The sequence below is a fragment of the Erinaceus europaeus genome, chromosome 5 (genome assembly GCF_950295315.1).
Source record: "Erinaceus europaeus chromosome 5, mEriEur2.1, whole genome shotgun sequence".
In the NCBI taxonomy this organism is placed as follows: Eukaryota; Metazoa; Chordata; class Mammalia; order Eulipotyphla; family Erinaceidae; genus Erinaceus; species Erinaceus europaeus.
In genome coordinates, this window is record NC_080166.1 from 87,608,346 (window position 1) to 87,632,622 (window position 24,277).

A 24,277-nucleotide genomic window follows, 5' to 3' on the forward strand; every position below is an offset into this window, starting at 1 on the left:
ACTCTTCTGGAGTTGTTTACACTACATAAGCTATCGATTCTCTCATTCATTTCCTCTGACAGACTGACTTCAGGGAAGCCACAACCATCCCCTCTGGGCTCAAAGCTGCGCATGTCAGCCCTGACCTGGTGGATGCCATTTCTCTGAGGAAGGGCAGAGCATCCTGGGCTGGTTCTGCTTTCCCTTGAGGATGGTTCTCCCACTCGCTCATTCTCTGCGCAGTGCTGGCTGGAGCTTCAAGTGGCTCTTGGTAAAGATTTTTTTTTCTGTGTTCACAGGTAACAGGATAATGTTTTTTTTTTCTTCTTTACAATATTTTGTTTTTAAATAATTATTTTAATTACTTTAACGTTTGTAAACAGTTTGGCTTTGTTTTGTATGGAAAAAGGAGATTGAGCCATCACAGTGCTATTTTAAAGAGATAGGACATCCCTGATTGCCTAGTTATTTTAATTTTTTTTGGCTCCAGTTCCAAGGTAAGTCATTCTGTTTTTACATGATCAGAGGCAGGTTTTCAGCTTTAAGTATTGACAGACTTGAAGGAAAAACACGTGGAAGCATGAACCATGCCTCTAGGAAACATATTCAATTTGACTGTTAACAATTCAAAAACCGTAAAAACGGTGGAATGGTAAAATACAAATAGTACTTGGAATTGTCTGATGTTTGCACTTGTGACTCCATGAACCATATATTTTATTTTTTAAAAAATCATATTTATATCCATTTACATAAGACTTACACATTTAAAAAGAAATACGTACACAGTAAGACAGAAAGGCCTAGTATATTACAAGAACACATGAGAAAAACAGGTGGTTCCATTTCATAAAAGCATCTCTTGCACTTCAGATGCAAATGTTTCTTCTTATTCAAACGACTGATGCATTTTTCTTACGATCGCAGTAATCAGATCAAACATAAGATCTGATTTCACACCCACCCACCCCCACCCCCACCCCCAGAAAAAAAAATCACATTTTCAGCTTTTTGTGAGCCACCATGTGTCACTCCTGCAAGTGCATGCAGTCTTCCGGAGGTTTTCCCTGCTGGCTGGTCTCCGCTGGTAGTGCACTTCAGGTAGAATAGGCAGAGAAGACCACATCTGAAACAGGGAATGGGCAGCATCAGCTCAGGAGAGGCTCAGGCTGGACAACTCCCTTCTGCTACAGTCGAGCGACTTCCCTGCACCCTGCCCGTTCTATGCCCAGAAGGGTTAATATGCCACCTGGGGGTCTAGGCAATAGCCAGGGTCATCAGCACCTGTGACCTTGCTGCCGATTTCTGTGCTCATCCACCTTTGAGGACGTTTAAAAAGACACAGAGCATCTAGGTCAGTGACAGGACCCCTGCCATCCTGTCCAGTCCTAGGAAGCTTAGGACTAGTATTCCTGATAGGAAAGAGCATTATAGCCCACATCACTTTAGCAACCAAAGTGTTAATGCGCTAACAGCAAAAAACAAACAAACAGAAAAACCGAAACCGACCCTCCTAGATGAAAGGATTGTAAACAAATGCCTTTTTTTCACTTCATGAAAAAACAAAAAACAAAAAACCAGGAAACATGAGCATCATGCACAGGACATAGGCTGCAAGTAGGGTAATTCTACCCAATGTTTTAAGAGCTGAGAAGCAAGCACAACTCATCAGAGGGAGTCATCTTTTGGGGACTAGTGACATATCTGTAGTTCCTGGGGAAATTATCAAGGGATGTGCAGAAGGTTCTTTTTTTTGTTTTTGAAAGTTTCTCATTTAACCCAATCATTGTAAACTTTAGGTCATGCCTAATTAGATGCTGTTATTAAAATTTTTCATGTTAGGGTTTTATATTCTGAAATCAAATATCTCACCTGAAAGCTTTCTGTGTTATTACCACCAGCTGCAAACAGTGACTCTAAAGACCATCACCATCCTGCCGTATGGCTCTTATTAGTCAATCAAGGCAATGAATTCATTCACAGCACATGGTGAGCTGTGTCTTTGTCAACCACCTGTGCACACTTGGCTCTTACCATTGCTTCATGCAGCCTTTTTTCCCCCCAAGATATTACTTCATTTAGCAATATTGGCAAAGTACCATTTTAGGTTAAAGTTTCATTCACATTAAATGAAGTTGATCAGGGCCTGGCAGTGACATTCCTAGTTGAGTGCACATGCGACAGTGTGCAAGGACCTGGGTTCAAGCCTCTGGTCCCCACCTGCAGGGGGAAAGCTTCACAAGTGGTGAAGCAGGGCTGCAGGTGTCTCTCTGTCTCTCTCCCTATCTATTTCCCCCTTCCTCTCAACTTCTGGCTCTCTATGCAGTAAATAAAGAAAGGTAATTTAAAAAGTGAGGTTTATCCATACAGACATTTTTATATGACTTCAGAAGTACAGTCCATGAAATAGTTCTCTGAATACAAACACGATATATCTTCTGAAAAAAATATGTCAGTTTTACTACTCATCCTACCATCTTTATAAAGTAATTTCACTTGGTCCCTGTGTTAGTTCCAGACATTTAAAATTCCTATTTGTTTTCCACAAAGGATTTTGATAAAAATAAATTCAATGATCATATTTTTTAGTTCAACTTCTCTCTTTAATTTGGAACCAGCTCAAATCATTCTCCTACTTTACCACTGTTGAACTGTGTACCTACTAGGGTTACTTTTCTTTTTTTAAAATATTCATTTATTCCCTTTCCTTGCCCTTGTTGCTTTTTTATTGTTGTAGTTATTATTGTTGTTGTTATTGATGTTGTTGTTGTTGTTGAATAGGACAGAAAGAAATGGAAAGAGGAAGGGAAGACAGAGGGGGAGAGAAAGGTAGACACCTGCAGACCTGTTTCACTGCCTGTGAAGCAACTCCCCTGCAGGTGGGGAGCCGGGGGCTCGAACTGGGATCCTTACCCAGTCCTTGGGCTTTGCGCCACATGTGCTTAACCCGCTGTGCTACCACCCGACTCCCGGGTTACTTTTCTTAAGAAAATATTTGCGTAAACCTGTAATACACTGTAAGAGCTGCCTCTCATTAACCAAGTACTATGTCTACACGTCTCAAATGCCACTAGAAAGCAGAAAGCAGTGTGGTTGTAACCCACTGATCTGTAATCAGCTTATTAACAGGCGTCTTCATCAGGCCTAGAACCAGCAGACAGTGGGGGCTGGGACCCTGACTCAGAGCTGGCTCTTTGCCCTTTAGCAATCCAGTGGGATTGCTCCCTTTCTGACTGCAAGACGCCACCCCACACACTGCCCTGCATGCTGGCTGGCCTGTGTCTGTTCCATTCTGATTCTTGCTGTCTGGGGAGCTTGTTTTTGTTGGCCAAGGTAAACTACTCACAGCAGGTCAGTGCTGTCTCCTTGGAGGGGCTTGTCAACATGAGTATGTGCGGACAGTGGAGTTGTCTAGCCTCTGCAGTCTCGATGAGGCAACTGCGAACGGAGAAAAGGCTTTAGCAGGACGTGGAGGCGTGTCACAAAAACTGCATGTGAGGAAGGTTCTGCTTTTCCTTTTTACCCCTCTTTTAAAGGGACCCTAGCTCCTACTCATGGTAGACCTTGCTCTCAGATACTTGTGGCCCTCTTTCTCTAGAGACTTGCCAAGGACAGTGAACGTTACCAGTGTCAACTGAGCTTTGAGGGGTGCGTACTCCTCCCCAGAACACCAGCTTTAAATAGTGACCGTGTGTGAAGCAGAGCTGTGCTCCTAGTGAGTTTGCAGAGTTTTCTCCTCAAAGTCTAAGAGAGCTTCTCTAACTTCTAACACGTGAGAAGAAATGAAGATCACAGTGGAGGTTGGAACTAATTCTAAGGGCCAGGAGAGACATGACCTGAATGCAATAATACTTCCAAGTTGCTGTGTCAGTTGGGAAAGGGGACCGGAAAGAGCTTTGGTTAGCTGTCTCTTCCCAGAATGGCCATTTTCCTGGGTGAAGTGGAGAAAGCAAGCCTAATGTCCACAGAAGGAAGTCAGGACTGGGGAATGACTGTGGCTTTTGTGTTTGCTCAATTTTCTTCTTAAGGCTGAGCTTGTTCATTTAAGACCTTCTACCCTGGTCATGGATGAAAATATTTCTGTTTTATTTTTTATTATTGGATAGGAAAGAGAGAAATTGAGAGGGGAGGGGGAGATAGAGAAGGAGAGAGACAGAGAGACACCTGCAGCCCTGCTTCACCACTCGTGAAGCTTTCCCCCCTGTATGTGGATATGAATATATTTCTCTAGTCTGAGATTCTGAGGTGAAATATATGATTTCTAGTCTCCACACCTGTAGGGAGGCTTACAGAGGACATTAGTCTAACTCTGATCTCTAAGCTAACAATTTAATTTGGAAACAGAAGAGTAGAGAAACAGAAATCATGCCCGTATCAATGATCCTTCCTAGATGTGGACATTAGCAGAAATTGTCCTTTCTCAGGATGAATTTCTCTGGAGTGTGGATTAAATGCCATGACTTCATGCATTAGTAATATACAAGGGCCTGGATTTTGATGAAAGCAAAGTAAAAGTCAAGCAGAGCAAAAGCATCCGAGGAAAAGAACCAATTCCAGAAAGCTGTGCAAGGCCAGAGAGGAATACCAGCATTTGCCACACGAGCTTTTACTTCATCAGCAAGAATGCAAAGCTACTGTACCATCCGTTGGCATTTTTCTGGAGTGCCCAGATGTTGTAGTGAGTCTGAATCCAGCCGGTAGTGTCTCTGAGGACCCTGGCATCATGCTGATTCCGTGGACCTCCCGGGGAGGGAACTGCCTTCTCCAGGTTGAGCCACGCCTGAAATTCTTGTCGTCACTCTGCCAAAACAGTTAAGAGTTTGAGCAGAGAAGGATATATGTACATACAGGTTCACAGCTACATTATCCACACTAGCCAAAATTTGGAAGCAACCAAAATGCCCTTCTACAGATGACTAGATAAAAAAGTTATGGGGGGGGGTTCCAGGAAGATGGCGGACTGAGAAGCTGCTAGCAGCGTGTGCTCTGATCACATCTTCTGGAAACAGTAGGATTTTCTACCTTTAGCAGGCCAGTCAATAAGGGGTCCTAGTGGTGACACCAAAGAGGTGACTATAATTTAATTTGGGTTAAGAATTAGAGTAAAGGTGGCACGGACTAGTGGGCAGGCTGCTCCAGACTTCGCAGGCGGCAGCGGGCAAGGCGGGTGCGCCGGGCATTGTCCTCCACCCGGGAAGGCGGCTCCTCCACCGGTTGCAGAGCGCTGCTGGGCGGCCGGCTGAGGACCCGGAGGGAGCACTATAGCTTGGGGGCTTTCTCTTGGGAGTTTCCAGGGACCACAGCGACCCTGAGGGCAGATCCAAAGACTTCTTAAGTATAGCTCTCATTGGATCAAAGGACTTGGAGCTAGTTTTCATTTTTGAGAAATCCTTTAAAAAAGTCTGGAGGGGGGGTTTCCCGGAAGATGGCGGACTGAGAAGCTGCTAGCCGCTAAGCTCTGAACACATCTCCTGGAACAGTAGGATTTTCTGCCTTTAGCAGGCCAGCCAATAAGGGCTCATAGCGGTGACAAGGAGGTGACTATAACTTAATTTGGGTTAAGAATTAGAGTAGGGGAAAAAAATTCTTTTTTCTTCCTTTTAATTTTCAAGCATACCTCCTTCCCCCCCCATAAGCAGTCCCTGGGGACCAGTTCCTAGCAGGATACCCCCACACCATCAAACAGGGTGCTTTTTTGAATCCAATGATACACATTTGGGAAGTTCCTTGCACTGCTCTTTAATTACAACTCTTTTTCTTATCTTCTCCCTTTTCTCTCTCTTGTCTCTCACTCTTTTTTTTTTAATCTTGTCATACACTTCTTCCTTCTTCTTTGCCTTTCTGAATTTGTGAATTACTTTGGGGAAGAAATCTGACTCAGAGTGGACTCTCTATGTGTGTATCTCTGCTCTAGTTCCCTTTCCCCTCTTGTTATCCCTAGAATATACAGTGGATAGTAGATTTGCTTAACTGTCTATTCTTGCTATCCTCTCTTTCTTTTCTTTCTTCACTGGGATTTGGTTACTATTTTTTCACGGACTGGAGAAATTGTTTGGCTAACTGGTAACGATTAAACTACTTCAATACTTTCTTCAGTTGCTACTGTAATTCCGGAGGTTGGTGAGTGCAATTGTCATAAAGGTATTTAGTACAGTGTTACTTGTGCTCAAGACACAACAACTGAGGAACAATAGAGCATAAAAAAAGAAACACATAAATAAAAAAATGGGTAGATCAAAAACAAATAAAACTGCTACTCCAATGAATGAAGACAAGAGCCCAGAAGAAACTACAAATCAGCCAGAAGTAACCATAGATAAGAAAATTATGCAAGCAATAATAAACTTATTAATCACAGAAATGAAAACAACATTGGAGGAAAGGAATGGCAGTATTAGGGAAACAACAGTTGAGACCCCCAAGGAAAATACTGATTATCTTGAGGCAATTAGAGAACTGAAAGCTGAAATAGCTGTAATGAAGAAAGAAGCTGAGGCAAGGGAAAGCAGACTAACAGAAGCAGAAAACAGAATTAGTCAGACAGAGGATGAGTTAGAGAAAACAAAGAAAGAGGTGAAAGAGCTTAAAAAGAGATTGAGAGACACCGAAAACAACAACAGAGACATATGGGGTGATCTCAAAAGAAGTAACATTCGTAAAATTGGCCTGCCAGAGGAAGAAAGAGAGGAAGGGGAAGCAAACAGTCTAGAGGAAATAATAGAATAAAACTTCCCAGACCTGAATAACAGAAAGGACATCAAGATTCAAGAGACCCAGAGAGTACCAAACAGAATCAACCCAGACCTGAAGACACCAAGACACATCATAGTCACAATGAGAAGAAGTAAGGATAAAGAAAGGATCCTAAAGGCTGCAAGAGAGAAACAAAAAGTCACATACAAGGGAAAACCCATAAGATTATCTGCAGATTTCTCCACTCAAACTCTAAAAGCCAGAAGGGAGTGGCAAGATATCTATCGAGCCCTGAATGAAAAAGGGTTTCAACCAAGGATAATATATCCTGCTAGACTTTCATTCAAACTAGATGGAGGGATCAAAACCTTCTTAGATAAACAACAGTTAAAGGAGGCAACCATCACCAAGCCGGCCATGAAAGAGGTACTAAAAGACCTCTTATAAACAAGAACATCACTATAATACTTGCAATATATCAGAGCAAACAAATTTTTTTTAGAACAATGGCACTACAATACATTAAATCCATAATATCAATAAATGTCAATGGCTTAAAGTCACCCATCAAAAGGCAAAGAGTGGGGGGATGGATCAGAAAACATAACCCAACCATATGCTGCTTGCGAGAATCCCATCTGTCACAACAAGATAAACACAGACTTAAAGTGAAAGGATGGAAAACTATCATACAGGCTAACGGACCACAAAAAAGGGCAGGAACAGCCATTCTCATCTCAGACACGTAAGATTTTAAATTAAATAAAGTAATAAAAGATAGGCAAGGACATTACATAATGATTAGAGGATCAATCAGCCAAGAAGACTTAAAAATTATTAACATCTATGCACCCAATGAGGGACCATCTAAATACATTAAGCATCTACTGAAAGAATTTCAAAAATACATCAATAGTAATACAATAATAGTGGGAGACTTTAACACACCACTCTCACACTTAGACAGATCAACAAAGCAGACAACCAATAAAGATACAAGAGAATTGAATGAAGAGATCGAAAGACTAGACGTCTTGGGCATTTTCAGACTCCTCCACCCCAAAAAACTGGAATACACCTTCTTTTCAAATCCACATAACACATACTCAAGGATAGACCAGATGTTAGGCCACAAAGACAGCATCAGTAAATTCAAGAGCATTGAAATAATCCCAAGTATCTTCTCAGACCACAGTGGAGTAAAACTAACATTTAACAACAAACGGAAAATTATTAAAAGTCACAGAATTTGGAAACTAAACAACATGCTCCTTAAGAACCACTGGGTCAGAGACTCACTCAAACAGGAAATTCAAATGTTCCTGGAAACTAATGAAAATGAAGACACAACCTATCAAAATATTTGGGACACAGCTAAAGCAGTACTGAGAGGGAAACTTATAGCCATACAATCACATATTAAACACCACTAAGAAGCTCAAATGAACGACCTTACTGCACACCTCAAGGACTTAGAGGAAGAGGAACAAAGGAACCCTAAAGCAACCAGAAGGACAGAAATCACTAAAGTTCGACTAGAAATAAACAACATAGAAAATAAAAGAACCATACAAAAGATCAATGAAGCCAAATGTTGGTTCTTTGAAAGATTAAACAAAATTGACAAACCCCTAGCCAGACTCACCAAACAAAAAAGAGAGAAGACTCAAATTAATAGAATTGTAAACGATACGGGAGATATCACAACTGACACCACAGAAATCCAGAGAATCCTGCAAAACTTCTATAAAGAACTATATACCACCAAGCTAGAGAATCTGGAAGAAATGGAACAATTCCTAGAAACCTATGCACTTCCAAAACTGAACCAAGAAGAACTACAAAATCTAAATGCACCAATCACAGACAAAGAAATTGAAACCGTTATTAAGAATCTCCCCAACAACAAAAGTCCTGGACCAGATGGCTTCACAAATGAATTCTACAAAACTTTCAAGAAACAGTTAATACCCATACTTCTTAAGCTATTCCATAAGATTGAAGAAACAGGAATACACCCTTCCACCTTTTATGAAGCCAACATCACCCTGATACCAAAAGCTGATAGGGACAGAACAAAAAAGGAAAACTACAGACCAATATCTCTGATGAACATAGATGCCAAAATATTAAACAAGATCTTGGCCAACCAGATACAGCAACACATCAAAAAGATTGTTTACCATGACCAAGTGGGATTCATCCCAGGAATGCAAGGCTGGTTCAACATCTGTAAGTCAATCAATGTCATTCACCAAATCAATAAAAGCAAGGCCAAAAAACCACATGATTATCTCAATAGATGCAGAGAAAGCCTTTGACAAAATCCAACACCCATTCATGCTCAAAACTCTACAAAAAATGGGAATAGATGGGAAATTCCTCAAGATAGTGGAGTCTATATATAGCAAACCTACAGCCAACATCATACTCAATGGACAGAAGCTGAAAGCATTCCCCCTCAGATCGGGGACTAGACAGGGCTGTCCACTGTCACCGTTACTCTTCAACATAGTATTGGACGTTCTTGCCATAGCAATCAGGCAAGAGAAAGAAATCAAAGGAATACAGATTGGAAGGGAAGAAGTCAAGCTCTCACTATTTGCAGATGATATGATAGTATACATAGAAAAACCTAAAGAATCCAGTAGAAAATTACTGGAAGTTATTAGGCAATATAGCAAGGTATCAGGCTACAAAATCAATGTACAAAAATCAGTGGCATTTCTTTATGCAAACACTAAATCTGAAGAAGAAGACATCCAGAAATCACTCCCATTTACTGTTTCAGCAAAATCAATCAAATACCTAGGAATAAAGTTGACCAAAGAAGTGAAAGACTTGTATGCTGAAAACTATGAGTCGCTACTCAAGGAAATAGAAACTGATACCAAGAAATGGAAAGATATCCCATGCTCATGGATTGGAAGAATCAATATCATCAAAATGAATATTCTCCCCAGAGCCATATACAAATTTAATGCAATACCCATCAAAGTTCCACCAAGCTTCTTTAAGAGAATAGAACAAACACTATAATCATTTATCTGGAACATGAAAACACCTAGAATTGCCAAAACCATCTTAAGGAAAAGAAACAGAAATGGAGGCATCACACTCCCAGATCTGAAACTATATTATAAAGCCATCATCATCAAACCGCATGGTACTGGAACAAAAATAGGCACACAGACCAGTGGAACAGAATTGAAAGCCCAGAAGTAAATCCCAACACCTATGGGCATCTAATCTTTGATAAGGGGGCCCAAAGGATTAAATGGAATAAGGAGGGTCTCTTCAATAAATGGTGCTGGGAAAACTGGGTTGAAACATGCAGAAGAATGAAATTGAACCACTTTATCTCACCAGAAACAAAAATCAACTCCAAATGGATCAAAGACCTAGATGGCAGACCAGAAACAATCAAATACTTAGAGGAAAACATTGGTAAAACACTTTCCCACATACACCTCAAGGAAATCTTTGATGAATCAAACCCAACTGCAACGAAGACTAAAGCAGAAACAAACCAATGGGACTACATCAAATTGAAAAGCTTCTGCACATCCAAAGAAACTATTAAACAAACAGAGAGACCCCTCACAGAATGGGAGAAGATCTTCACATGCCATACATCAGACAAGAAACTAATCACCAAAATATATAAAGAGCTCAGCAAACTTAGCACCAAAAAAGCAAATGACCCCATCCAAAAATGGGCAGAGGATATGAACAAAACATTCACCTCAGAGGAGGTCCAAAAGGCTAACAAACATAAGAAAAACTTCTCTACGTCACTGATTGTCAGAGAAATGCAAATTAAGACAACACTAAGATACCACCTCACTCCTGTAAGAATGGCATACATTAAAAAGGACAGCAGCAACAAATGCTGGAGAGGATATGGGGACAGATGAACCCTTTTACATTGCTGGTGGGAATGTAAATTGGTCCAGCCTCTGTGGAGAGCAATTTGGAAAACTCTCAGAAGGCTAGACATGGACCTTCCATATGATCCAGTAATTCCTCTCCTGGGGTTATACCCCAAGGACTCCATAACACCCAACCAAAAAGAGGTGTGTACTCCTATGTTCATAGCAGCACAATTCATAATAGCTAAAACCTGGAAGCAACCCAGGTGCCCAACACCAGATGAGTGGCTGAGAAAGCTGTGGTATATACACACAATGAAATACTATGCAGCTATCAAAAACAATGAACCCACCTTCTCTGACCCATCTTGGACAGAGCTAGAAGGAATTATGTTAAGTGAACTAAGTCAGAAAGATAAAGATGAGTATGGGATGATCCCACTCATCAACAGAAGCTGACTAAGAAGATCTGAAAGGGAAACTAAAAGCAGGACCTGATCAAATTGTAAGTAGGGCACCAAAGTAAAAACCCTGTGGTGAGGGGTAGACATGCAGCTTCCTGGGCCAGTGGGGGGTGGGAGTGAACGGGAGGGATGGGTCAAAGTCCTTTGGTGGTGGGAATGGTGTTTATGTATACTCCTAGCAAAATGTAGACATATAAATCAGTAGTTAATTAATATGAGAGGGGGAAATCAATTGTATGTCTCAAAGTTTCTCAAAACACAAACTGAATCTTTTTAATATATAGGCTGTGTATTTGATATGTGGACTCTCTCAAAAGCCTAGACCAAGTAGATTAGAAGCATCCAATAGCACAGCTATATACAAGATACTGGATACTGTACAGCAAACCGTAACAAAGGGACTTTTCAAAGTTAACCCAATTAACAAATAATGTGATGGTAACATTAACTATCGATTGTCTTTTTGAACCCTAAGACAGCAGGAACCTCACATCTCCACTATAGAGCCCCTACTTCCCCCAGTCCTGGAACCCTTGGATAGGGCCCACTTTCCCGTATGCATCTCCCAATCCAAACCAAATAATATTGCATCCGCCGATCACAACCTAACCAACGCAACGATTGCCACCTCAACATGCTTCACCTCAGACTGTGTCCAGAGACTTCACATGTGGAATGACAACCCTTCAGCTTCATTACTCGGGTGAGACCTTTCCTTTTATAGAACACTCTAATTTCATCTCAGGTAGTTCACTTTCTAACAAAGTCCCATAACCTAGATATACACCAGTTTCTGTGAGAGAGAGCTTATGTGCACACGTATCCATAAACTACTGCAAAATATATACCTGAAAGCAGAAGTACACTAGAGTTTGCTGTGAGTACCTCCCTAACACTTCCTCTCCACTATTCCAAGCTTGGGATCCATGATTGCTCAACAAATTGTTTGGCTTCGTATGTTAACTCTCTTTTCAATCACCAGGTTCCAGATGCCACCAGGATGCTGGCCAGGCTTCCCTGGATTGAAGACCCCACCAATATGTCCTGGAGCTCAGCTTCCCCAGAGACACACCTTACTAGGGAAAGAGAGAGGCAGACTGGGAGTATGGACCGACCAGTCAACGCCCATGTTCAGCGGGGAAGCAATTACAGAAGCCAGACCTTCTACCTTCTGCAACCCTCAACGACCCTGGGTCCATGCTCCCAGAGGGCTAGAGAATGGGAAAGCTACCATAGGAGGGGGTGGGTTATGGGGATTGGGTGGTGGGAATTGTGTGGAGTTGTACCCCTCCTACCTTATGTTTTTGTTCATTAATCCTTTCTTAAATAAAAAATTAAAAAAAAAAGTTATGGGACCAACAGATGAGTGGCTGAGCAAGTTGTGGTTAGATACACAATGGAATACTACTCAGCTATTAAAAATGATGAGTTCACCGTTTTTAGCCCATCTTGGATGGAGCTTGAAGAAATCATGTTAAGTCAAATAAGTTAGAGACAGAAGGATGAATATGAGATGATCTCACTCTCAGGCAGAAGTTGAAAAACAAGATCAGAAGAGAAAATAAAAGTAGAACCTGAATTGGAGTTGGTGTATTGCACCAAAGTAAAAGACTCTGGAGTGGGGGGGGAGTATAGGTCCTGGAAAAGGATGACAGAGGACCTAGTGGGGGTTGTATTGTTATGTGGAAAACTGAGAATTGTTATGCATGTACAAACTAGTGTATTTACTGTTGACTGTAAAACATTAATCTCCCAATAAAGAAATTTAAAAAAATTATGGGACATGTACTCAGTGGAGTACTCTTCAGCAATAAAAAGATGATTTTACATCCTTTGAGATAAAATGGATGGATCTTGAGAACATTATGCTTAGTGAAATAAGCAAGGAGGTAAAGGAAAGCTACAGGATGCTTTCACTCATATGTGGAATTTAAAGAACTGAACACACATACTTAAAATAAATAACCATGAGATAGGAAATATGTTCACATGTACATTAGGGCATACATTAGGGAAAAATATATACCTGAAAGCAAAAGTACACAATAGTCTACAGTGAGTCAGCATGAAGCTCATAATGAAATAGTGTCTACTTAGACTTAGATACCCTCCTCACCTACTTCCTATTACACTTCCCTCACTCACTCCAAAGCTAACCTTATCAAAGCAAGGACTGAAAAAGCTGAGTAAGGCAAGAGACTGGCATACTTTAATGATGACTCTATAGTCACTATTAGGTCACACCATCAGCTGGAGACCTAGTTGGGGCGTCCTGAGATTCCCAAACAGACATGATGGGCCTAGACCTCAAATAAATCCCTCTCTCCATTGTTACCAGTCATCTATATCAGGAACAACACAATAGGACCCTTTGTGGAGCCCCATAGGATCTTGCCTTCAACTTGGATCCACAACAGTGGGGAATGTTCTATCCTCTGAAGGGAGGCTGGACAACATACTCTATGCTACACATGAGGGAGATGGGTCCTGATACTGGGGAAGCTTGGAATGTTCCTACTGATGACCACAGAATGTGAGCTCAGATCTACAGGGATGCAGAGGTCACATAGGCTCCTAAAATGAATATGGGCCCCAGATCATATCAACTCGATGGGGTTTATAGTCAACAATATTTATACACCTTTCCTATATTTGGGAGCTACTCTCTTCCCTGATCCAGCTTTCTGGTCCTTTTTCTAGCCACGACATCATCTCCCCCGACACTAACTTGGATCCACATGCATGTCAGTTTTCAGGCTCAGGGAAAAAAAACTAGTATAGCCACAGGCCCTCTGGAATATGACTAAAATATGCCTACTAGCTACCTACAAAATGGAGGACCCCCCCCAAACTCTTTGTCTGCACTATGCTGACCTTTAGGTTCATGATTAATCAATAACTTGTTTGGCTTTATATGTTAACTCTCTTTTCAGCCACCAGGTTCCAGATGCTAGCATGATGCCAAACAGACTTCCCTGTACAGACAACCCCACCAATGTGTCCTGGAGCTCTGATTCCCCAGAACCCCACCCCACTAGGGAAAGAGAGAGGCATACTGGGAGTATGGATCAACCTGTCAATGCCCATGTTCAGTGGGGAAGCAATTACAGAAGCCAGACCTTCCACCTTCTGCATCCCACAATGACCTTGGGTCCATACTCCCAGAGGGTTAAAGAATAGGAAAGCTATCAGGGGAGGGGATGGGATACAGAGTTCTGGTGGTGGGAACTGTGTGGAGTTGTATTCCTCTTATCCTATGGTTTTGTCAGTGTTTTCTTTTTATAAAGAAATAATAAAAGTAAATAAATAAACAACCAGACACAACACAACCCATATTTAAACTGGAAAACTAGAGTGGTTACCTAGAGGAGAGGCGGGTGGGCACCGGCTGTCAGTGGCGGGAAAGGGTGACTTTTAATCCTATTAATTCATATTCTCATAAATCACTATTAATGTAACATGTTGGGAGAGGTGGATTTAGTATTGCAAGTTCCCTAACTGCCTCGACCATAGCCCTAAGCACAAATATTTGATTTAACCTACACAATATTTTAGATCTGAAAGATGATCAAACTCTGATAATAGGATTAAATTGTCTATGGAGCTCTAAAAATGAATCAGCAATTATAGCTCTTTAATCATCTTAATCAACTATAATTTTAGGCCAGACATATCAAGACCATTTGGCCCTCTAGTACGTAAAATACAAAGAGGTTGAGATACCAATAAAAGGGTGAAGTCAAGTATATTAATATAGATACTAACTATTGGATTATCATAGAAAACAACCCCCCAACTAACCTGGTTATAATAATAATTAGTTATTGATATCCTAATCTCTTTCTAAGACTATAAAAAACTCCTTGCATTCTCTTTAAGACCTTCATTTCTCCTAGTCCTGGTACCTCTGGGACTATGCCCATACTTCTTGATATTTCTTCTCTATGTTTCCTTACCTCCATACCACCTCTGTTGACTTCAAACAAATCTATACTGATGCTGCCACCCCAAATGATGCTGCTACTGAAATTCTACTGTGAATTGTAACCAGAGATACCAAGCCTGAGAAGTCAACCTTGCAACTCCTCAAATTTGGTGAGACCTTTCCAAAAACATGGAACTACCTACATCCACTTAGATGATGACATGTCATTTAACTAAGTAACAGGTACCAGATATAGGCTAGGCTTTAGGGGACTGGGTACAGGTGTACGTGTAAGCATGGGGCAAGTATATGACTCAAAATTAAAGTGCTCAATTATAGTTAAATTTCTTTAAAAATGCACCATAAGTGGTCCAGGAGGTGGCACAGTGGTAAAGCTTTGGACTCTCAAGCATGAAGTCGCGAGTTCGATCCCTGGCAGCACATGTGCCAGAGTGATGTCTGGTTCTTTCTCTCTCCTCATATCTTTCTCATAAATAAATAAAATCTTTAAAATTTCTTTTTAAAAAATGCACCATAAATTATCTAATCAATTGGATTTAGACCAGATTAGCTGGGAAGCCTAGCAGAAGGGCCCAAAGAAGACAGAACCCAAAATACCAATACTGGTTGGGTTCAACAAATGATACTCAATGTCTAAACAACTGAGAGAAAGTCTAGCATCATCAGATAAAGAAGGGACTACAAAAGTTCGATAAGGGCAAGAGACTGGGTCACTTAATAATGTCCCTTTTAGTCAACAACACACTACCTCACCATCTGGGGCTCTAATGAGGGAATCCTTGGACTCCCACACAAATATGATGGGCCTAGACCTCTAATGGATCCCTCCTTACACCACCACTGGTCATCAAAAGCCCTCTTGTGGGCCCTCCTAAGAACTTGTCCTCACCATAGAGCAGTGATGGGAGGCACTGCCCCAGTCTCTGAAGGGAAGCTGAGGTATCCTGCCCTGCCACTCGAGGAAGATGGGTCCTGAAATGAGTGCAGCCTAGAATGTTCCAGGCTGTGGCATGAGCTGTGAACTTAGATGAATAGGGACTCAGAGGTTACAGAGGCTCTAGTGCAACACACACACACACACACACACACACACACACACACACACACACACACACACACACGCCGGACTAGCTTCGTAGGCAGGAGACAGATGACCAGAGACTCATGGCTGAGCTGTATGCAATATCTCTTTATTCATGTGGAACACAGCACAATCTAAGCCATCTAAAACTAAACTAAACTAAAACAATCCTGTCCTTATATATACTTGCCAAGTAGTGTGTAAACAGGATGTGACATAGAGAGGGTGGAGCAAAAAGTGACTGGTGAAAATCAGGGTGTTATAAGGAGAGGGGGTGGAGGAGGTGAGAATTCTACCACTGAACCACCAATGCCCTGGAGGGAGGGTGGTGCTTAGTTAACAGTGGTTTATGTAAATAGACAGCAGCTTTAAGTGGGATCAAACCAGTACCCTGCAGGCATGCCGGTGCTTAGTTAACAGTGGTTATGTAAGTAGAATACAGTGTTAAGGAGGGGGGATTAAACCAAATGAAACAGAAGCAAAATTAGAAGCATACCAACACAAACACACACACACACACACACACACACACACACACACAGAGCAATAGGGACTCAGAGATTACAGAGGCTCTGGTGCTACACACACACACACACACACATACCCTGGATCAGGAGGATGGTGGTAAATATCTAATTGTATCCACAGATTTTTTTTTTCAAGAATGGGATCTACTCTGTGCCCTACCCTAACCCAACTTTCTAGCCCCTTTCTCTACTCTGACACTATTCTCTCAGACAACATTTTTATCCAACTTCAGGCTAGCTACGATAGTGGTGTGCCCCCCAGAACATGCCTAAAATGGACTTCCTAGCTTTTTTCTACCCCAAGATCCCTAATCTCATCTGCTCTGATCCCACTTTGGATTCCTATCCATTAAACATTTTGTCTCAATTTATGTCCTGCCACATTCTAGACATCAAGTTGCAGATGCTACCATGGCACCACACTGACTTCCCTGGGCAGATGACCTCACCAATGTGTCCTGGAACCTCCCCTCCCCAGATCCCTGCCCAACTAGGGACAGACAGAAACAGGCTGGGGTGTGAATCCACCTGCCAACACCCATGTCTTGTGGAGAAGCAATTACAGAAGCCAGAACTCCTACCTTCTGCTCCCCATAAACAACCTTGATCCTTACTCTCAACGGGGGAGGAGTGATAGGATGAAGGTAAGAGGGCTCTGAACACCAGCTCCATCAGAGAGAGGAGAAAAAGGAGAGGGACACATGGAGGTAGTAATGTTGTCATGAGTGGCTTGGAGGGGAAGAGAGGATTTAATCAGGATAAAAAGGGGCAATTTTGTATAAATGTGGACAGAAAGTTATAGTGATGATGGCTGGCCCATGTCTACAACCTTGGGGGAACAGTGGTGGCTTGCAGTGGGGAGACTGAAGATTCAGAACTCTGTCTGGTGGTTGGAATGGTGTAGAGTCAAACCGCTGTCAACATGTAAAATTATAATGTGACTAGTTTTATAAATAAATATAATTCTTATATACAAGAGATTATACCTTTTAATGGTATAATATCTTCCTTCTTGGCATATGCACAAAGTGCCTGCACTATACTATTATTATTATTATTATGATTATGATTATTATCATTCTTTACCTCCAGGTTTATTGCTGGGTCACACAGCCGGCACTAAGGAACCTCTGCTCCTGGCAGTCTTTCATTTTCCCTATTTCTTTTTTTATTTTATGGGACCAAGAAATTGAGAGAGGAGTGGGGAGACAGGGAGATATCGGCTCGTGAAGCTTTCCCGCTACAGGTGAGGAGCTGGGGCTTGGACCCAGGTCCTTGTGCTGGGCAGTATATGTGCTTAACTGGGTGCACCACCACCTGGCTCCCTACAATTGCTTTAAGTTTGTAAGAAGCAACATGTAATGAGAGTTTAGTTGATACTGTTCTTCTGCTTCTAAGAAATGCAGCTATTCCAGAGAGATGACTGCTCTGCCATCTGTGAAGTTCGGCCACAGGCGCAGCACTGAACCCGGGTCCTTGAGCATGGACACATGTGCCCAACCAAGTGCACCAGCCACCTGAGATCTTGTCATTCCCAATCACTGCGCTCCCCTTCTGCAGAAGGCCAGTCTACCCCTGTCTGTGTGTGACTGCCTTTGCTAGAGCAGGTGACTTCATGTGGGTATAAACATTCAGGTGAAATCCCCATGGCTGTAAACAATAGGAACTACTTTTCATTTAGCATAGAGGCCTAACTTCACTGACATCTCAAGTCAAAGTGGGCAAAATCAATGTATCATGTATGCGCTGACTGTATTATTATTCTCTGAGAATCCCTGTTCTCAATGTCTCCGTTTTATCTATCTGGTAGGTGCAGGTATGTGCTTCTCTACAACTCCTTGGGGCTATGTTGTGAGGCCCTCCTCATGCTTGTAAATGTAGACAGAAATTTAAATTGCAGCCAGAAAGACAGCTCACTTGGACAGGGGCTTGGCTTTGTCACAGTAAAAACCCAGACTTGAGTTCACCCCCTCCATGCCAAGGGGAGCTTCTGTTCTGTGGTGTCTCTCTCTTGCCTCTCTATCTGGAAAAGTCAGCCTGCAGCCCTGCAGACTACACATACATCCAGCTGTAGCTGTGACCTCTTGACTTGCTGCGTAGATATTTTCCATTCACCACTCCATTGTAAGATATAATTCATGCAGCACATATCCAAGTATTTACAGAAAAGCCAGTGATTCATGAGTCTTAAGTCATGGTTTTTAATTCTGTTCTTTGAATATTGGTGCCGGAGCTAATAGCAACTACAAGGCAACACAGAGAAAAGTTTCCATGCTGATTAAAGGCAAGGGGCTGGGTGGTGGTGCATACATGACAGTTCAGAGGGACCTGGGTTTAAGACCCTGGTTCTCTCTCTCTCTCTCTCCCTCTCCCTTCCCCTATTCCTCTCCCTCTCCCTCTCTTTCTCTCCAAAAGTACAATATTATTGGAAGACAAAGTCTCTAGAAGCACATTACTGCTTCTGAAAATGGGTTCACTCTTGGCCAAATTATCGAGTTATTTTTGCTCATAATTAGCAATTAAAAAATACAAATGGCAACAAAACAAAAAGGCAAGAGACTACAGGGTTTGGATGATATTATCATGTGCTATGTCTTAAATAAGGGGAAAAATGTAGAGACTTCGCTTAGACCTTCAACACTATCCTCCACCAGGTGTTGAGTAAGAATACTGCAGTCTGATCTGCATCTTTAGAATATGTTTGTACTATCACTCTTTAATAATTCTTGTTATTTAATAATTATAGTTAAGGACTGTGAAGATTATTAAATAATTTATAATTTTAAAATAAATTAAAATTTGACTTATTTTTTATTTAGTTGTCATCAGGGTTATTACCAAGGCTCAGTGCCAGTCCTATCAATTCAGTGCTCTTGAGAGCCATTTCATCCTTTTTTTTTTTCTTCTAATTTTTAATATATTGGAGAGAATGAAATTGAAAGAAGACGAGAGACAATGAGAGACACTGGCAGACCTGCTTTACCACTTGTGAAGTGGACTCCCTGCAGCTGGGGAGCAGGGGGCTCAAACCCGGGTCCTAGTGCTTGGTAATATGGGTGCTTAACCCAGTATGCCACCACCTGGCCCCCAGATTATAACTTTGACAACTCAGAATCACACATCCTACTCATACTTCCTTTGTACTACTTCCAGAGAACTCATGTACCTACTCAAAGACTTTAAAGTCTGTATTTTCTGACCATGTACAGTGTTGGTGAACAGCCTTTCAGTCCTCCCTCTCAAGACACGGTACTTTTTCTTGTCAGGACCTTTACACCACCTGCGTACCATGTGTAAATATTCTTACACCGAGACTAGCTGTCACAGCCCATGACTGCTGAAGCGTTATTCTCCTCTGCTTGAGGAAGGCTTCACACTCAGCGAAAGGCTTCCCACTTACTGGAAGTAGTGCTTCTTGGGGTCTTAATAGCTTCCAGTTTGCCACGGGGAACTATGGAGATGTGAAAATACATACCCCTCCTTGTTAAAAAGCCGGTTTATAAGGACCAGTGCTGCCCCCGGTGCTTATAGCTAGATAGAAACGCTCTTCAACATTATTTTGCAGTCACACTCTGTGGGGGGTGGGGAGTCTGATTTTTGGAATTACCTAGTGATTCTGACTGCTGGGAGGCAATTTTTGAGTTCATGAAAGGGTTCCAATAGCACAGGGGAAATCAAAGTGAACATGTATGAATGACCGACGGGGGCTTTCTGTCCACGCACACTGGGCTGACTCCTGACCGCTACTGCAATAAGGCCATTTGACTCCGACTACAGGCTCTTGTCTACAAGGTGCTACAGACTTACTTCATCCAGTCGCCGTTCAGTTCCCAGAGCGAGAAGGTTGTTATATTCTCTTTCCAGAATCTGCCTTGCCTGTGGGCACCAGATCACAGTCAGCATTGCCAGGAGTGCACATCAGGTAACCAGAAAACCATAGAATTTGCTTATATCTCACCAAACATTCAAGCCCTGCCCCATGAATGAACTCTGGAGGGCTCCATCCTCCAGGACTGCCAGTTATTTCATTCGCTGTTTTCGAAAGACACTTTATTTTCACAGGAGAGCTGCAGAGGCCAGAACATGGCTCAGCTCTGCTGCGGTGGACCTGGGGGATGAGTGTCTGGAAGGAAGGTCTTTTACAGGAGCCTTAGCCTCTCTCCACAACCATCCGAACCATCTCAGTTTTTAGCTGTGATTACATGCTAGGAAAATTACTGTTAGTCTGACTACTAGAGAGAGAAAGTCTGACATGAAGTCTGATTTTAAGACCATTTGAATTCACTATTTAACAGTTCAGTGGAATATCTTACATAAATTGGAAAAACTAGGGGCCAGGCAGTGATGCACTTGGTTGAGTGCACACATTACAGTGCACAAGGACCCAGGTCCCCACCTGCAGGGTGAAAGCCTCACTGGTGGTGAAACAGGGCTGCATGTGTCTCTCTGTCTCTCTCCCTCTCTACTTCTCCCTTCCCTCTCAATTTCACTTTGTCTCTATCCAATAATAAAGAGAATAGTTTTTTAAAGTAGGAAAATTTAAAAAAGAAAAGTGAATTTGAACTGTCAAAGATTTTTATCAAATTTATAAAGACCAGGTAATTAGGATTCACGTGGCATCTCTTGATATCTGATTCCTTAGACTTGTGATGAAGGTTGCAGCTTTATTTTAAAATTTGTGATTCAAATAATTACTCAGCTTTGGAAATGACTGGCACCTCAGTGCTAAGCAGCTGCATAGCTCAGGCAAGTCAGTATGAATGACTGTCTGGCAGGAAAGGCTGGGACCACAGGCCATCTGCCAAGGACCTCATCTTGGGGAATCTGGTATCCAGGCTGGGTGCTACAAAAGCATAACCTCCTGGCCGCTTCCCACCCATGCTATGCTTTGATTTTGGCTAGAAACCCAGGGGCCAGGTGGTGGTGCACCTGCTTGAGTCCAACATGTTACAATACACAAGGAGAGACCTGGGTTCAAGCCCCTGGTCCCCATCTGCAAGAGGAAAGCTTTACAAGTGGTGAATCAGGGCTACAGGTATCTCTCTGTCTCTTTCCTTCTCTAGCCAGTAATAAATAAATAAAATAGGGCTGGGTGGTGGCACACCTGGTTAAGTGTACACACTACAGTGCACAAGAACCTGGGTTCAAGTCCCTGGTCCCCAGCTGCAAGGGAAAAGCTTCACACACTTGTGAAGGCAGGGCTGCAGATGTCTCTGTATCTCTCCCTCTCTATCCCCCTCTCAATTTCTCTCTGCCCTATCAAATAAAACAAAGTTTAAAAAGACTTTTAAAATCTTAAAAAAAAAGAAGCCCAGCAACTTGAAATTAAATCTAATCAAATCAAATGGCAACATTTTCAAAAGCTGAGGTGGCATTCATAAAGAATTATGAAGACACACACAGGCAAATTTATTTCTTTTTCTTTTCTCTTCCCCCACTACAAGTGAAGCTTGTGGCTCCGTAGCCCAGGGTACAGTGAAGCTACAGAGCACCTGGACCCACCTGGGTGTTCTGGGTCGGGATCTGTAACAGTAAGGCCAGGCTGCTGTAGTCAAAGTTCTCGTCAAGGGCAATGAGGGAGCCGTGCACACCGCTCTCTAGGATGTTGTTGGCGTAGTCCCGCAACCCAATTGCCTGGATCCAGCGGATGACTCTGTCGTTACTCCACACCAGCACATCTAGGGGAAGAGAGGCAGCATGGGAAGCCACAACGAACCAAAGAACGAACGTTGGCCATAGCAATGCCTGCACTTGACTCCTGCAAGTAGTCTTTTCTACAGTTCAAAACTGTTTAATTATCGGGGCTGGATGGTGGCACACCTGTTTGAGTGCACACATTACAATGCACAAGGACCTGGGTTCAAGCCCCTGGCTTCCACCTGCAGGGGGGAGAGCTTCACAAATGGTGAAGCAGGACTGCAGGTGTCTCTCTGTCTTTCTCCCTCCAATCTAGATTTCTGGCTGTCTCTATCCAATAAATAGATATAATAAAAGTAAATTAAAAACATTTTAATTATCGTTCTTTATTGGATAGAGACAATCAGAAATTGAGAGAGGAGGGGAGACAGAGAGGGAGAGAAACACAGAGATACCTGCAGCCCGTTTCACCACTTGTGAAGCTCTCCCTCTGTAGGTGGAGGCTGGGGACTTGAATCTGGGTCCTTGAACACTGTAGTGTCTGTGCTCAACTGAGTGTGCAATTTTCTGGCCCCAAGTTTTTCTTTAACGTATTCATTTGCTATTCAGGATAAAGTGCCACAGTTTATTTTAAAGGTGAGTCTCAGATAATGATTTGGAGCATAGATTACGTCTTCTTTTATCTTAGTTTTAACATCATAGTTTTCTGTTTTTTCCATTGTTTGCTTTCTTTTTGCCACCAGGGTTATTGCTGATGGTTGCATGATGAACTCATGGCTCCATACAGCCATTTCTTTATTTTATGTCCTTTTATTTTATTGGACAGAGAGAAATTGAGAAGGGAGGGAAGATAGAGAGGGAGAGGGACAGAGAGACACCTGCAGCCCTGCTTCACCACTCGTGAAGCTTTCTCCCTGCAGGTGGGAACTGGGTGGCTCAAACCAGGTCCCTGCACACTGTAACGTGCGCTCAACTAAGCACACCACCACTGGCCCCTCTTTTCTCCTCTACACTTAGGAGAAAGGTAGCATTCACAGTGTGTGTTCTCACTGAAATGACAGTGGTTCCAGTCCGTGGAACACAATGTCTTAAAAAAATAAAGTAGGGTGGGGAGATAGCATTATGGTTCTGCAAAAGACTTCTCATGCCCTAGCCTTGAAGATCCCAAGTTCACTCCCCAGCACCATTATCATCTAGAGCTGAGCAGGGTTCTGGCCTCTCTGTATGTCTCTCTTTCATCAAAATAATAATTAAATATTTTAAGGAGTGTTTCATTTTCAAGCTCTAAGGGTGTGTCTGAAGCACAATGCTTACACCACCAGATGGGGACATTTCTGTCTTTTGTTGATACTAAGCTCTTTCTCAGTAAAAATGGTAAACTGATAATCTGAACATGTTTCTTGATTGCAGGCAGGTATTAGCCACTACTTAAACACCTGATCCAGTGGATAAGGAGAAGCCTTTCCCACCTGGAAAAACAGTGGTGAACAGAACTGTGTAATAGAACAGGGACCTAACCAATACTTCATTGTTCTGACAATTTTCTTTTCAATCACATACTAATGCCAAAGTCAAGATCAGTCAAAAGTCAGTTGCTTTCCCTTTTCAATTGAACGATTGTATGTTACTGAAGCCCAAGAAACTCTGATTTATTTTATAAAAATGAAGCCTTTAGTAAAAAAATTGACATTTACTTTGTTTTTTAGGCAGAACAAAAAAAGCATCAAAATAAATTTATCGGCAATGATCGGCAATGTTCCTATTTCTTCTCAGTTTTGAGTTCTACAGAATGTTGTAAAAAAAAACCAGTTAAACACCAAACAAAAAAAAAAGAATGAAAAGAAAAGAAAAAGAGAACTGTCTGGTGATGTACCCAGTCAAGAACGCATTACCACGCACTAGGACCCTAGGTCCCTCCTGCAGAGAGAAGCTTCACAAGTGGCAGGACAGTGCTGCTGGTCTCCCCCCTCCCTCCTCGAATCAAGGATTTCACTGTCAGCAGAGGAGTGATTGTGAAGGCACCAAGCTCCATCAGTAACCTGGAGTGGTAATAAAGGTCAGACCAGAACAATTAAAAA

At 42.2% G+C, this 24,277-nt stretch overlaps 1 protein-coding gene across 1 annotated transcript in view; it reads right to left on the reverse strand.

Annotated features, from left to right (window-relative positions):
• Positions 1 to 999: 999 nt before the first annotated feature.
• The window catches only part of LOC103108300 (liprin-alpha-2), a 430,491-nt gene continuing 407,213 nt past the window's right edge, over positions 1,000 to 24,277 (reverse strand). The window contains 5 exon segments of the mRNA XM_060191502.1: positions 1,000 to 1,105; positions 3,326 to 3,417; positions 4,620 to 4,779; positions 20,370 to 20,438; positions 22,065 to 22,240. Coding sequence (XP_060047485.1) covers positions 3,359 to 3,417; positions 4,620 to 4,779; positions 20,370 to 20,438; positions 22,065 to 22,240 — 464 coding nt within the window. The 3' untranslated portion in view covers positions 1,000 to 1,105; positions 3,326 to 3,358.